Here is an 11,455-nt window from a genome sequence, read left to right on the forward strand (position 1 = left end):
AGTTTAATTATATTTATTTTCTTTTTCACAATCTCCGGTGATCATTATTTTTCATTTCCGCTTGCTTTTGACTTCTTCTTCTTCTTCCCCCTCCTCCTCCTCCTCCTCCTCCTCCTCCTCCTCTGCTGCTTTCTCACGGTATGCTTCTCTGCTTCTTCTCTCACTCTCCCTCTTTTGTTTTTTTGTTTTGATTCTATGGACTTTGTTGCTTTAATCTGCTTCCTTTGCTTGGATACTTGTGAGTTCGTTCGAGCTTCTACCTAGGTGCTTTTGCTTCTGTTGATTTGTATTATTTGATATCTTCGATGCGCTGCGTCTTTCGTATCTGCCACTGTGCAAGAGTAGTGTGATTTCGCGTTCAATGCTTTCTGCTATTTCTTTCCTTAATCGGTGTCATTCAATTGGAGTATGATGTTGAATTTTTCCTTTCGTTGTACTGTCATTCAATTGGACTGTGAGTTGCTTTGAGCTTCTTATTTTGCTTTCCTTTCTGGAATCCGGCTGCTGTAGGCGAAATGGAATGCGGAAGCGCTTCATTACTACTCTGTTTTCTCGTTTTTGGAAGCAGAAGAGGGTTTTCCGATATTTGGACTAGACGTTGACGTTAATTATTTTCCAGGTTTGGTGATCGGCTGTATGTTTAATGCTAAGAATTTGTAGGATCGAAACATGAGAGCTCTCTAAACTTTTTACAAATGATCTAGCGGCGCATCCTTTTTGGGTACTGGAAGTATTTACTACGTCTTCGGGGAAACGCATTGGTGTAGCAGAAATAATTAGATGGTTTATAGTGATCGATTCAGTCAATTAGGATGTATTCCCGAGCAAACCTGTTATCGCATGGATCGAATAAAAGTCGCTGCCATGAAGCTCAAAATGGATAAAATTTTGAATAATTTTAACCTTAAATCTTGGGTGCATGCCAAATCGTGTACCTGTTGCATAGCTGTGGATAAATGTATTAGGGAATGTTCCATATTTATAATTGGAACTGACAACTATTGCTCAGATGGGTCTTTTTGCTAGAATTGGAAATATTGTGGTCATTGTTTCCAGTAGAATGATATATATGTCTCGTCAAGAAAAAGTACAGTGATATTTATGGAGAATATTAATGTTATTTATGTCTCGTCAAGAAAAACCACAAGAATTTGTGAGCAAAAATATGACATTTGGTAATAAATGTTGATGGAACTGCTCTATGAATCTATTTCTTGTAGTCATATAAGGCCTTGCTTTAACTTTATACTGAATGTTCATTAATATGTGCTTCCCATTTCTTTTATGATGTAGCCCAATCACTGGCAATAACTATGTGTGACTAATGTTCCTGAGTACGTGTGATGTCCCACATTGGCTGGAGAGGAGAACAAAACACCATTTACAAGGGTGTGGAAACCTTTCCCTAGCAGACACGTTTTAAAACCTTGAGGGGAAGCCCGAAAGGAAAAGCCCATAGAGGACAATATTTGCTAGCGGTGGATATTAGTCGTTTCAGTATGTGACATTTGCAAATGAAAAATCATTTTGCTTCGAAGTCTAGTTGATGAGTAGTGCTTTCTTTTTACCTGAACTGTAAGCTAATGCCAAATTCAATTTTAAAAGTAATCAGAAAATGGTTCAAAATGAAATGATAAAACAATGGCATAGCACTAGACAAAAAACTGCTGAGAATTGTTATCACTTTCATCGTTTGACCTATTTTATTTGAATATATCATGTTGATTGTTAATGGTTTGTGAATCTGCTACTTCTTGTTCATTGATTTATCTTTGGCGAATACATTTTGCTTATGACGTAGTTTCCTTAAGTTGCTGTCTAGTTAATTTTGCAATACAGGATTGAGTACTTACGATTTTGAGTGCTTTGTGCTTTATATGATTTCAGTTCAACTACAGTTATCATCTGGCACTATTTGTTAACCCTGTTCAATGGATGATGTGAAGTTAACTGATCATACATCTTCACAATCCTCGTTAATTTCCCAAGATGGTAGTCATTCTCCTGATGAAAATCCAAACTACCTAGTTAACAACGGAATTCTGGATCAGAGCCAAGTTCTCTCAAATTCCGTTGCTAATGGAAAATTGGAAGGTAAAATTGAATGCTCTCCGAGCCCAGTTGATGCAACTGTGCGATCTGAAAGTCCACATCAAATATTTGAAAATTCAATATTGCCAGCCGTAGAAGATGCTTCTAGTGATGCAAATATGAAGCAAGATAAACTTATTGCATCCAATAATTCAGGTCTGAGTTCAACAGTTCCAGATGATAGATTCGAGGAACACAATCTATATACCTTTATGGAAGACCCCACAACTCAGTCCGTAGAAGATATGCCAGAGAAACGTCGTCAGGAACAATCTACAGTCCATAATGACTCTGCTAATGATGTCATTATGCCATCTGTTTTCTCTTCAGTTGAGGATACGACTGTCAAACTTCCTCAGGAAAAATCACCAGTCCATTGTGACTCTGCTGCTACCAATGAGGTCATGATACCATCTGTTTTCTCTTCAGTTGAGGATATGCCCGAGAAACTTCCTCAGGAACAATCTCCAGTCCATAGTGAATCTGCTACTGTCAATGATGTCATTATGCCATCTGTTTTCTCTTCTGAGGCAGTGGTTATAATGAATGAAGGTGTTGTACGATTAGATGGGCTTGCAGAGGGCGAGGGAGTTCCCGGTGGAAAAACTGAATCTGTTGATTCTCCAAAAGATGTGAAGCAAAGTGATATTAAGAAGCGCCTTATTGATACTGCTGCACCATTTGAATCAGTTAAAGAAGCTGTTTCGAAGTATGGTGGGATTGTTGATTGGAAAGCTCATCATATCCAAACAGTTGAGGTATACTACACTACTATTGTGATCCTTACTACACTTCTATTGTGGCACCCTTTACATACATTGGGGTTGGTTAGCCATTCTCAATATTGTTGACTGAACGGATATAGTAACTGTGTCTTTTGTTGTTAGAGCATCATTAGAAAGGGTGTTAATTTGCTTGTCGTGGTTTTGTCCCCGTAGGAGCAAAAGACGCAGAGTGTTTCTCATTGGTTATTGGCTTAATGCTTATAGTATCTGAAGCTGCTGAGTGCTGGTAATAGTAGCTTACTTCAAAAATGCGATATCTGTGGAAATGTTACTTTAGGAGTTTAGTTGTGACTAGACACGATGCTGGTAGTTTGGGGACTGAGTTTTAAGTGTGAAGTGAAATGTTTGTTTGCTATCTTTCATGATGCTCGTGACAGTGTGCGCCCCACCATTTCATAATTATATTTCCAATTCTTCTTGAGTCATTGAAAAATATTTTAAATAGATGGACATTTTGTTCTGTTAAACGCATTCAACTTGATTGTATATGATTGGGTTTTAATCCCCGCTACTGTTCATCTTCATTCAACTCCCAAGGTCCACATCTGTTCATCTTCGTGTCTCGGACTAGATTCAAATGATTTTTCAAAATAGCTGATAGATAAATCTTTAAATGTTGCAGAGACGCAAACTTGTGGAGCAAGAACTGGAGAAATTACACGAGGAGGTTCCTGAATACAGGAGACTGTCGGAGGCTGCTGAAGACGAAAAAAAGAAAGTTCTAAAGGAGCTGGATACCACTAAGCGACTGATAGAAGATCTGAAGCTTAATCTAGAGAGGGCACAAACAGAAGAGCGTCAGGCCAGGCAAGACTCTGAACTTGCGAAACTCAGGGTTGAAGAAATGGAGCAAGGCATTGCTGAAGAGTCTAGTGTAGCAGCCAAGGTGCAGCTTGAGGTTGCTAAAGCCAGGCACATAGCTGCAGTTACAGAGCTTAAATCTGTCAAAGAGGAGTTGGAAGCACTTTGCAGAGAGTTTGCTTCTTTGGTCCCAGAAAAGAACGCAGCAATAGCTAAAGCAGAAGATGCTGTTGCTACATCCAAGGATGTTGAGAAGGCAGTGGAAGATCTAACTATTGAGCTTATGACCTGCAAGGAGGCATTAGAGTCTGCGCATGCAACTCATTTGGAGGCAGAGGAGCAAAGAGTTGGTGCAGCTATGGCCAAAGAGCAAGATTCTCTTAACTGGGAGAAAGAGTTGAGGCGGGCCGAAGAGGAGCTTGAGAGTCTTAATCAGAAAATTAGTTCGGAAAAGGATCTGAAATCAAAACTGGACACTGCCTCAGATTTGCTGATAAATTTAAAAGTTGCATTAGCAGATTATATGAAATCAAAACTTGAAGAGGAGCCGGAGGATCCTGGAAAGAAAACACATATGGATATACAAGCAGCTCTTGCTTCATCGAGACAGCAACTTGAGGAAGTGAAACTCGACATCGAGAAAGCAACTTCTGAAATAAACTGTCTGAAGGTGGCCGCAACATCATTGAAAACAGAGCTTGAAAGTGAGAAATCTGCTCTAGCCACCTTGAGGCAAAGAGAAGGAATGGCATCTATCGCAGTTGCATCACTTGAAGCTGAAGTGGAAAGAACTAGGTCAGAAATAGCTGAAGTTCAAATGAAGGAAAAAGAGGCCAGGGAAATGATAGTGGAGCTTCCTAAAAACTTACAGCAAGCTGCACAAGAAGCCGATCAGGCCAAGTCAGTGGCTGAGGTGGCTCGTGAGGAGCTGCGCAAAACAAAAGAGGAAGCAGAGCAAGCAAAGGCTGGAGCTAGTACTATGGAGAGTAGATTGCTTGCTGCCCAGAAAGAGATTGAGGCTGCAAAGGCTTCAGAAAAATTGGCGTTGGCAGCAATCAAGGCATTACAAGAGAGCGAATCAGCTAGAGAAACCAACAATGCGGACTCTTCCGCAGGAGTTACACTCTCAGTAGAGGAGTATTATGAGCTTAGCAGGTGTGCTCAGGACGCAGAGAAACAAGCCCACCTCAGAGTGGCAGCTGCACAATCTGAAATTGAGGTAGCCAAGGAATCAGAGTCGAAAAGCTTGGAAAAGCTGGAAGAAGTAACCCAGGAGATGGCTACCAGAAAGGAAGCACTAAAGATTGCAATGGAAAGGGCTGAGAAAGCCAAGGAAGGAAAGTTGGTTGTAGAACAGGAGTTGCGAAAATGGAGAGCCGAGCACGAACAACAAAGGAAGGCTGGTGACTCTAGCATTGGATTAATGAACCCGATTCGCAGTCCAAGGGCGAGTTTTGAGGGGAAGAATGAACCATCGAATTCGACATCTGACGCCCTTGCTGATCCCTCTATTTCAACAAGCCCCAAGGAAAATATGCAAGTAGGCAGTTATACAGCATTGGATTCGTTATCAGAAGCCAAGGCCCCAAAGAAAAAGAAGAAGTCATTTTTTCCTCGAATTCTCATGTTTCTGGCCAGAAAAAAGACGCAATCAAACAAGTCATAAGTCGTTTGGGGTACAGCCATCTTATTTACACTGTTGATATTTTCACCTCTCCTTTTGAGTTGGTTTTTCTCATGGGGAGATTATAAGCGCTGAGTTGGAAGAATTGCGAGATTGTACATTATGGTGGTTAATTCTTTTATTGTATGATAAAAAGGGGTATTCGTGCGACCAAAAACCCTGCCATCTGCTGCCGATGGGATTCAAAGATGAATAAGTTTCTACAGTTTGATTCTTGGATGATAGGCTGTTCGTAACATTGTCGTGTAAAAAAAAAGTCTGAAGGTTTGTGCTATCAGAGTGTGGATTACATGCAAAATCCTTAAAAGTTGGACCAACTAAATACAAGTGCTATCAGAGTGGATGAAAAAAAATCCAAAGCCTGTACAAGGAATAAAAATTGAGGTCGATATTAGAATAATTGCTTTCTCAATCGCAATTGATAAAGAAAATCTACCACGGGGCATCAAAGAGCTTAAAATAGAATACAATTACAAATACATTTAGAGAATTCATTAATAGATGTTTAAAACTACCCAAGGTATCTATAATATATAAGGTTCTAAACCTTACATGCCACTTGGAAAGAGGCAGCTATAACTGCATCAGAAGAACAAAAGCCTGTAGCGGAGGATATATGCTGGCTGGTACTGAATCTCAGCCTCTTAACCTGCTGGATATACTGAAGGAACTAACTTTCATGGGCGTTGCGATCACCAATGGAGCCTCGGGCGAATCGGTCACTGCAAATTTGTCGTGCATGAAACGACTATCAATAATGGAGTCATCTTTAAGAACGATCTTGTAGCAGTAACAGCTCTTTAGGCCCTCTTGATGGCGGTAGCAGTCGTGTGTCCCGTTTTTCACTTGTTGGAAGTTCCATATCACACTGAATTTGCCCACTGTCGCAACCAAATGGCGCTCCTGCTTCCCATCCTCAGTGACCTACAATAATAGTAATAATGATAATCTAAAATCTGTACAGAACATTATTTGGAGACGACGGTTTGAGATAATAAAACACATGACAAGATAAACCAATGAGCCTAACATAGCCTGGTTGTAGGTCCTGATATGGAAGGAAATTTATATGCAAATGCTAATTGTAATCTATATAGGCTTTTAAATTCCAATTGCCTATATGTTTTTGCACTATGAGCAGTCATAACTTTTCAGCTTCAGTGATACTCAATTCCACTAGTATTAAGACAAATTGCTTATGTATCTCTGGCTATTTAAATTATGAAATGTTAGCAATGATTCAAATGGCTTTATCTTCTTTTCTTCAATTGATCTATGGAAGATTTATGATCTCAAAAAATATCGTTTGTTAAGTATGACAACATTGCATGAACAAAGAAGAAACAGACGGAGAACCTATTGATCAAGAAGAACAAACAGGGGACAAAGTAAAAGACCCAAAAAATGAAAGGAACAAAAACACAAACAGAGAAAAAAGGTGACACGTTATTGTTTTTGAAGCTGATAATTAAAAAAAATTTGAATAAGCCTTTTCCAAAATGCAGCATGACGTTCAAACAAAACTAAATTCCAATGTCAAGCTGATGAACTAGTAATTGCTCACGCCTTCATGCAGCAGCTAGAGAATGAATCGTTCATCTTCCTACCCTTTTGCTTGTTGATTTGAATTTTCAATGGCATTTTAAATGTAAAAAAATTCCCAAAAGATTAAAGAAAAAACCCTATCACAGTGATAAAATCATTGAAACGGGTATGTTCTAGTAAGAGGACATGCGACGCATATAGGTCAAGAAAATTAAGAGTTGGAACAATTGAGAACACGAGAAACAAACATACCCATGAGAATTGAGCATTTCGAAACTTCTTGTCTGCTCCAGCTAAATGCGAATCCAGAGGAGTCAGTTTCAACAACCTTGGAGCTGAAATCCTATTCCCCATTCGACCAGAAAATCCAGTCTTCGTTTTCCCATCCTTATCGGTAAAGAGAGTGCAAATAAGAATAAGATAGGAATCAGTTGTTCCCAAAATCCACCGCCCGTCATAGGTAACATCTACATGTGTAATGGGTGAACCAAGGCCTGGAAAAGCTGTTTTTGCTTGTCTCATTGAATTGATAGAATACAACCTGATCTTTCCATCAAGCGACCCAACAACGATTGAGCCATCGCCAGTGGTTGCAAAGCACTGGAAGTTGGTGCCTCTAGAAAACTGATGCCCTTGAGCCCAATTTAAGACAGGAGTACTAGCATTAGCAAGATTTTGAACCATTCCTTTCCTGTCTCGCATATCCCATCTGCAAAGCCTGTTGTCATCCAAACCCAAAAATGTGGAGCCCGACGGATCCAACTGAGCACCTTTAGAGTCATTAGTAATATCCCTCATTGAAATATCAACCCCATCCTTCCCGAACTTCCACTCAGTAACAACTTTCCCTGTTTCAATGTCAAGCTGATGAAGTCCAGACGTATGAGGCTTCCCCTCGTTCATTGGACTCATCAAAAGCATATTGGTCTCGGCCTTCATTAGAAGAGCCTTCTTCGGCGTTGAGTAGACCAAACTAGAACCACCTTCCCGAGGACCCCGATTTCCATGATCAATATTCACATAAATACCCTTTCCCTGAATTCCATGAGAGAAGTTCTTGACGACTTGAATTCCTGAATCACCGACTAAGAAACTGTTGTCTAATGCCCCTAAAGCTAAACTCTTAATCCCACCATCAGCAGCTTCCTCAAACTCCTCCATTAAATCGTTTGCCCTGGCAGGCGTAGCCGAATTCGGACTTTTTGAGAAACTCTCCTCCGCATCTTCCCACATTGAATCATCCGCCGCTTGAGGGTTCGCCCAACCAATAAAGTCCTTCCCATAAACCTTCATTTTATTCACCTCCGTAGCCTCAAGACCATACGTATTCTCGAATAAACACCCCTGAAATTTTTCCACAAAAATCTTATAATCTTCGTTGCTGAAAAATTTCAATGCCCAGACACCCTGCGCGACAAAGTCCACGCGGCGCTGGTCTCCGAATGTTTTCAATTGCATTTCAGACGATACTCTCACTCTAATTTTCGATCCAACCTTCAAAAACCACCAAGAGTCATCTTGCCCTTCCTCCTCTTCCTCTTCCTCTTCATCATCATCTTCCTCCTCTTCCTCATCGTCGCCACACTCACCAGTTCTGCAGGACTTGAGAAAAGAGTAAGAAGCGAGTTTTTCGGAGACAACCCACTTCGCCTTAGGAGTATTGCCATTAATATGGAGATAAAGCTTCACTGCATTCTTCAGGCTTGGCTTCTGAGACGATCCGTACTTGAGCTTAAGAGCCCTGAGTTTCGCGTCGACCTCGTCCACTGACGATGGCGTTTTCGGTCGTCGTTCTGAAGATCTTTGGTGCTCCTCTTCAACATCCTCATATTCTTCCTCTTCATTCGTTACCTCGTTCCCATCTTCACGATCGGAATCTGACAGTTCCAGACCCTCGCGACTGTGAGATGCTCCCATTATCAATACCTCCGAGTTTGAATTTCAGAAATGCAGATCGGATCGAATCAAATCGAGGATGATGCGGAATCCAGAGGGCAGATGGAGACGTAGAAACGAGGAGGCGCCAATTTGGAAATTTGAAAATCTGGAACGTTTCGGTCTGTAGTGATCCTTTCTAGGGCTCCTTATTCAAAAAGACGACAAAACCGGTCACTTGTTACCGCCAATAACCGGTTGCCTTGGGCTTATCTGAAAGCTCCGTGAAATTGTGAAATCCAATTTACGGTAAAAAAGAACAAGAATTTGGTAAGAAATAAATAAATAAAGAGAAAAATAAAAAATTGAGGGCATCTTGTAATTTCGTTCATTAAAAAAGAATTATAGCCCGAATTTTAAAATCACTACCGAAATGAAAATCTACGCGCTTGCTTGCTGCCGGTGAAAACTCGTGGAATCAATGTGGGCTTTCATTTATTGGGCTTTACTTTGGGCTCAGATGTCGGCCCATATTATAAACTGCGTTAGTAGTGTGCTGTGGTGTTTCATTGGGTGAGTGGTGGATTGGACGAATTGGGAATTCAAGTAAGCTTATTTAATTAAAATATTAACTTCATTAATCTTTTTTAATTTTAAAACAGAAATTTAATAAACACTCTTTAAAGTGGATAGATCAAATGAAAGTTATAGACGATCTTCTCCGACAACTTTTCTGAAAACGGAAATGGAGCTCTAGAGAGGAATTATTTCATCAATGGCGGATATTCAAGGATTCATTTCTTTTTCTCCCAGACAGCATACTGCATTCCAGAAGTGGCAAGCACGTAATCCGACGGAATCAGATTTCCAAGATTGGTGTTCGGTCCGATCTTCATTATAATTTTCCCATCAATGCCAGCAACGTATAGATCGCCGTCAGAAGCCATAATATTCACCGTGCTCCTTTCCCCAATCCCATTCCTTGTCCTGATTGCGCTCAATTTGATTAGCTCCTCCTTCAATCCCCATTCAACGAAATGGTCGTAGAACTGCAACAAACAAACAAATGTTCAGACCTACACTACGTGAATTACAGGTATTAAGTTTCGAAACTCAAAAACCTAAACCGTATTGTTGAGTGGATTACAATGGAGGGCGTTCCAGGATGCGTGAGAATGTATGCATATCCCTGAATCACTTTATCGGAAGGGAACGGCCAGAGTTTTTGCGTCGAACCAGTGTCGTGGTTGTCGATGAAAGTTACGGCACTTTCCGGCTTGATTCCGATGAATCCCGGCGGCTTCCCGTTAGAATCCTTCAACCTCCATAGCTCCCCCTGAACGGCAGCTTGAAGAATACCTTTGGTTGTGAAATCAAACGCTGTGACAGTATCGCCCGAATCCCTAACCCAGTTTGCAAGAGCTTCGCGATGTCCGTCTTGGTTTGGATCGGGCTTCCCGTCCGGTCCAGATGAAAGTGAATCCCATTTCTCACCGACTGCAAAATCTGGCGAGGTTTGATCCATGTAGAGTTTTGTAATTTTTGGTGCATAGCCCTTTACAAAGTCGAATCTCCATCCATCGAACCCTATTTCTGTTTTCAACCATCTCATCCATTCTGATAATTCATTCTGAACCTGTGGGTTGAGATGGTCGATATCAGGTGCTGCTGAATAGGGTTCCCCACTGTCTGGATTGCCCTTTCCATCGGAATATTCAGTGTCATCGCTGCAAATGAAGGAAGGGCCCCAATCGAGGCGGCTATCTGGAGTTCCCCCCTCAAAAATGCACCAAATTCCTCTCTCGTCCTGTTTATCTGCTGTTCTGTGGTTGATCACTATGTCGGCTACGGCTTTGATTCCATTATTGTGGAGGGCGGCGATGAGGGACTTGAGTTCATCCTGGGTTCCGTATTTGGATGCATTCAGATCGTAAAGCCTTCCGGGTAAGTATCCTGTAAGAGGGTTTTGGGTTTGAGCAACACAAATTTAGATTTCAAGGGAAAGGCAACAGAGAAAGAAGGCTTGCCTTGTGGAGAAGCTGATTGGGAGGGTGGAGGAAGCCAGACATGAGTAACTTTAGCATGTACCAGGTCAGGAATGATGTTGTTCAGTGAGTTGTACCATCCTCCTTTGCTACTCGATTCCCAGTTGAAGCCCTGTTTCATTAAACCATCAATTTCAAGATTTTAAAAAGTGAGTCTTACATGATTATTGCAAATATTGGTTGATGAATATGCGTACCTGAAACAGTAAGGTAGAAGAAAAAGAGGGGGATGGGAAGATGAAAACAGAGAGGTAGCAGAGGAAACACAGAGAAGCTAGGAAACCCATTGTTTGAGGGAAATGGGCTGTGGGAATTCTGCATTTATAAGCTTCGTTTGCGCGTTTGGCGATGTCACAAGTCGTTACAACACTGCTCAAGAAGAACGGTCGCTTGTGCGTTTCTTGTATGCTTAGTATTGTAAGTTAATTAGTTCGACGGTTACTATTCTCATTTATTTTTTATTATAACTCTCATTTAGTTATAACCATTCTTATTTATTTCAGTTCATATGGTTCATAATTTTCATTTAATTCAGTCATATTCTCATTGATTTTGGTCATATTAACTCTTATTTAGTTTATAACGTTCATATATTCCATTTATTTGGTTATGAAAATTATTATTGCTAT

General features: G+C 40.7%; 3 protein-coding genes across 4 annotated transcripts; 1 reads left to right on the forward strand and 2 right to left on the reverse strand.

The window, feature by feature from the left end:
* The first annotated feature begins 94 nt into the window (after positions 1 to 94).
* Positions 95 to 5,578, forward strand: LOC111797143 (protein WEAK CHLOROPLAST MOVEMENT UNDER BLUE LIGHT 1-like). 2 transcript variants are annotated; one of them, XM_023680062.1, is made up of 3 exons: positions 95 to 138; positions 1,888 to 2,849; positions 3,499 to 5,578. In XM_023680062.1, the coding sequence occupies exons 2-3, from the start codon at positions 1,932 to 1,934 to the stop codon at positions 5,341 to 5,343; spliced, it is 2,763 nt and encodes a 920-aa protein (XP_023535830.1). In that variant the 5' UTR covers positions 95 to 138; positions 1,888 to 1,931; the 3' UTR covers positions 5,344 to 5,578. The 2 variants fall into 2 exon arrangements, with proteins under 2 accessions (XP_023535830.1, XP_023535831.1); XM_023680063.1 differs by lacking the exon at positions 95 to 138 and adding an exon at positions 165 to 619.
* Positions 5,579 to 5,725: 147 nt separating this feature from the next.
* On the reverse strand, positions 5,726 to 9,045 carry LOC111797144 (protein CYPRO4-like). Its single transcript, XM_023680064.1, has 2 exons — positions 7,159 to 9,045; positions 5,726 to 6,285 (listed from the first exon to the last, which is right to left on the reverse strand). Exons 1-2 carry the CDS (start codon positions 8,821 to 8,823, stop codon positions 5,998 to 6,000), a joined length of 1,953 nt encoding a protein of 650 aa, XP_023535832.1. The 5' UTR covers positions 8,824 to 9,045; the 3' UTR covers positions 5,726 to 5,997.
* A 351-nt stretch (positions 9,046 to 9,396) lies between these two features.
* Positions 9,397 to 11,239, reverse strand: LOC111797372 (alpha-amylase; the record flags this gene model as incomplete). The annotated part of the gene is made up of 4 exons (XM_023680358.1): positions 9,397 to 9,830; positions 9,929 to 10,734; positions 10,809 to 10,938; positions 11,024 to 11,239. Coding segments are annotated over 4 exons (1,407 nt in total), but the record flags the coding sequence as incomplete, so codon positions are not given.
* Between the last annotated feature and the right edge of the window lie 216 nt (positions 11,240 to 11,455).

The sequence above is a fragment of the Cucurbita pepo genome, chromosome LG06, assembly GCF_002806865.2.
Source record: "Cucurbita pepo subsp. pepo cultivar mu-cu-16 chromosome LG06, ASM280686v2, whole genome shotgun sequence".
Lineage (NCBI taxonomy): Eukaryota > Viridiplantae > Streptophyta > Magnoliopsida > Cucurbitales > Cucurbitaceae > Cucurbita > Cucurbita pepo.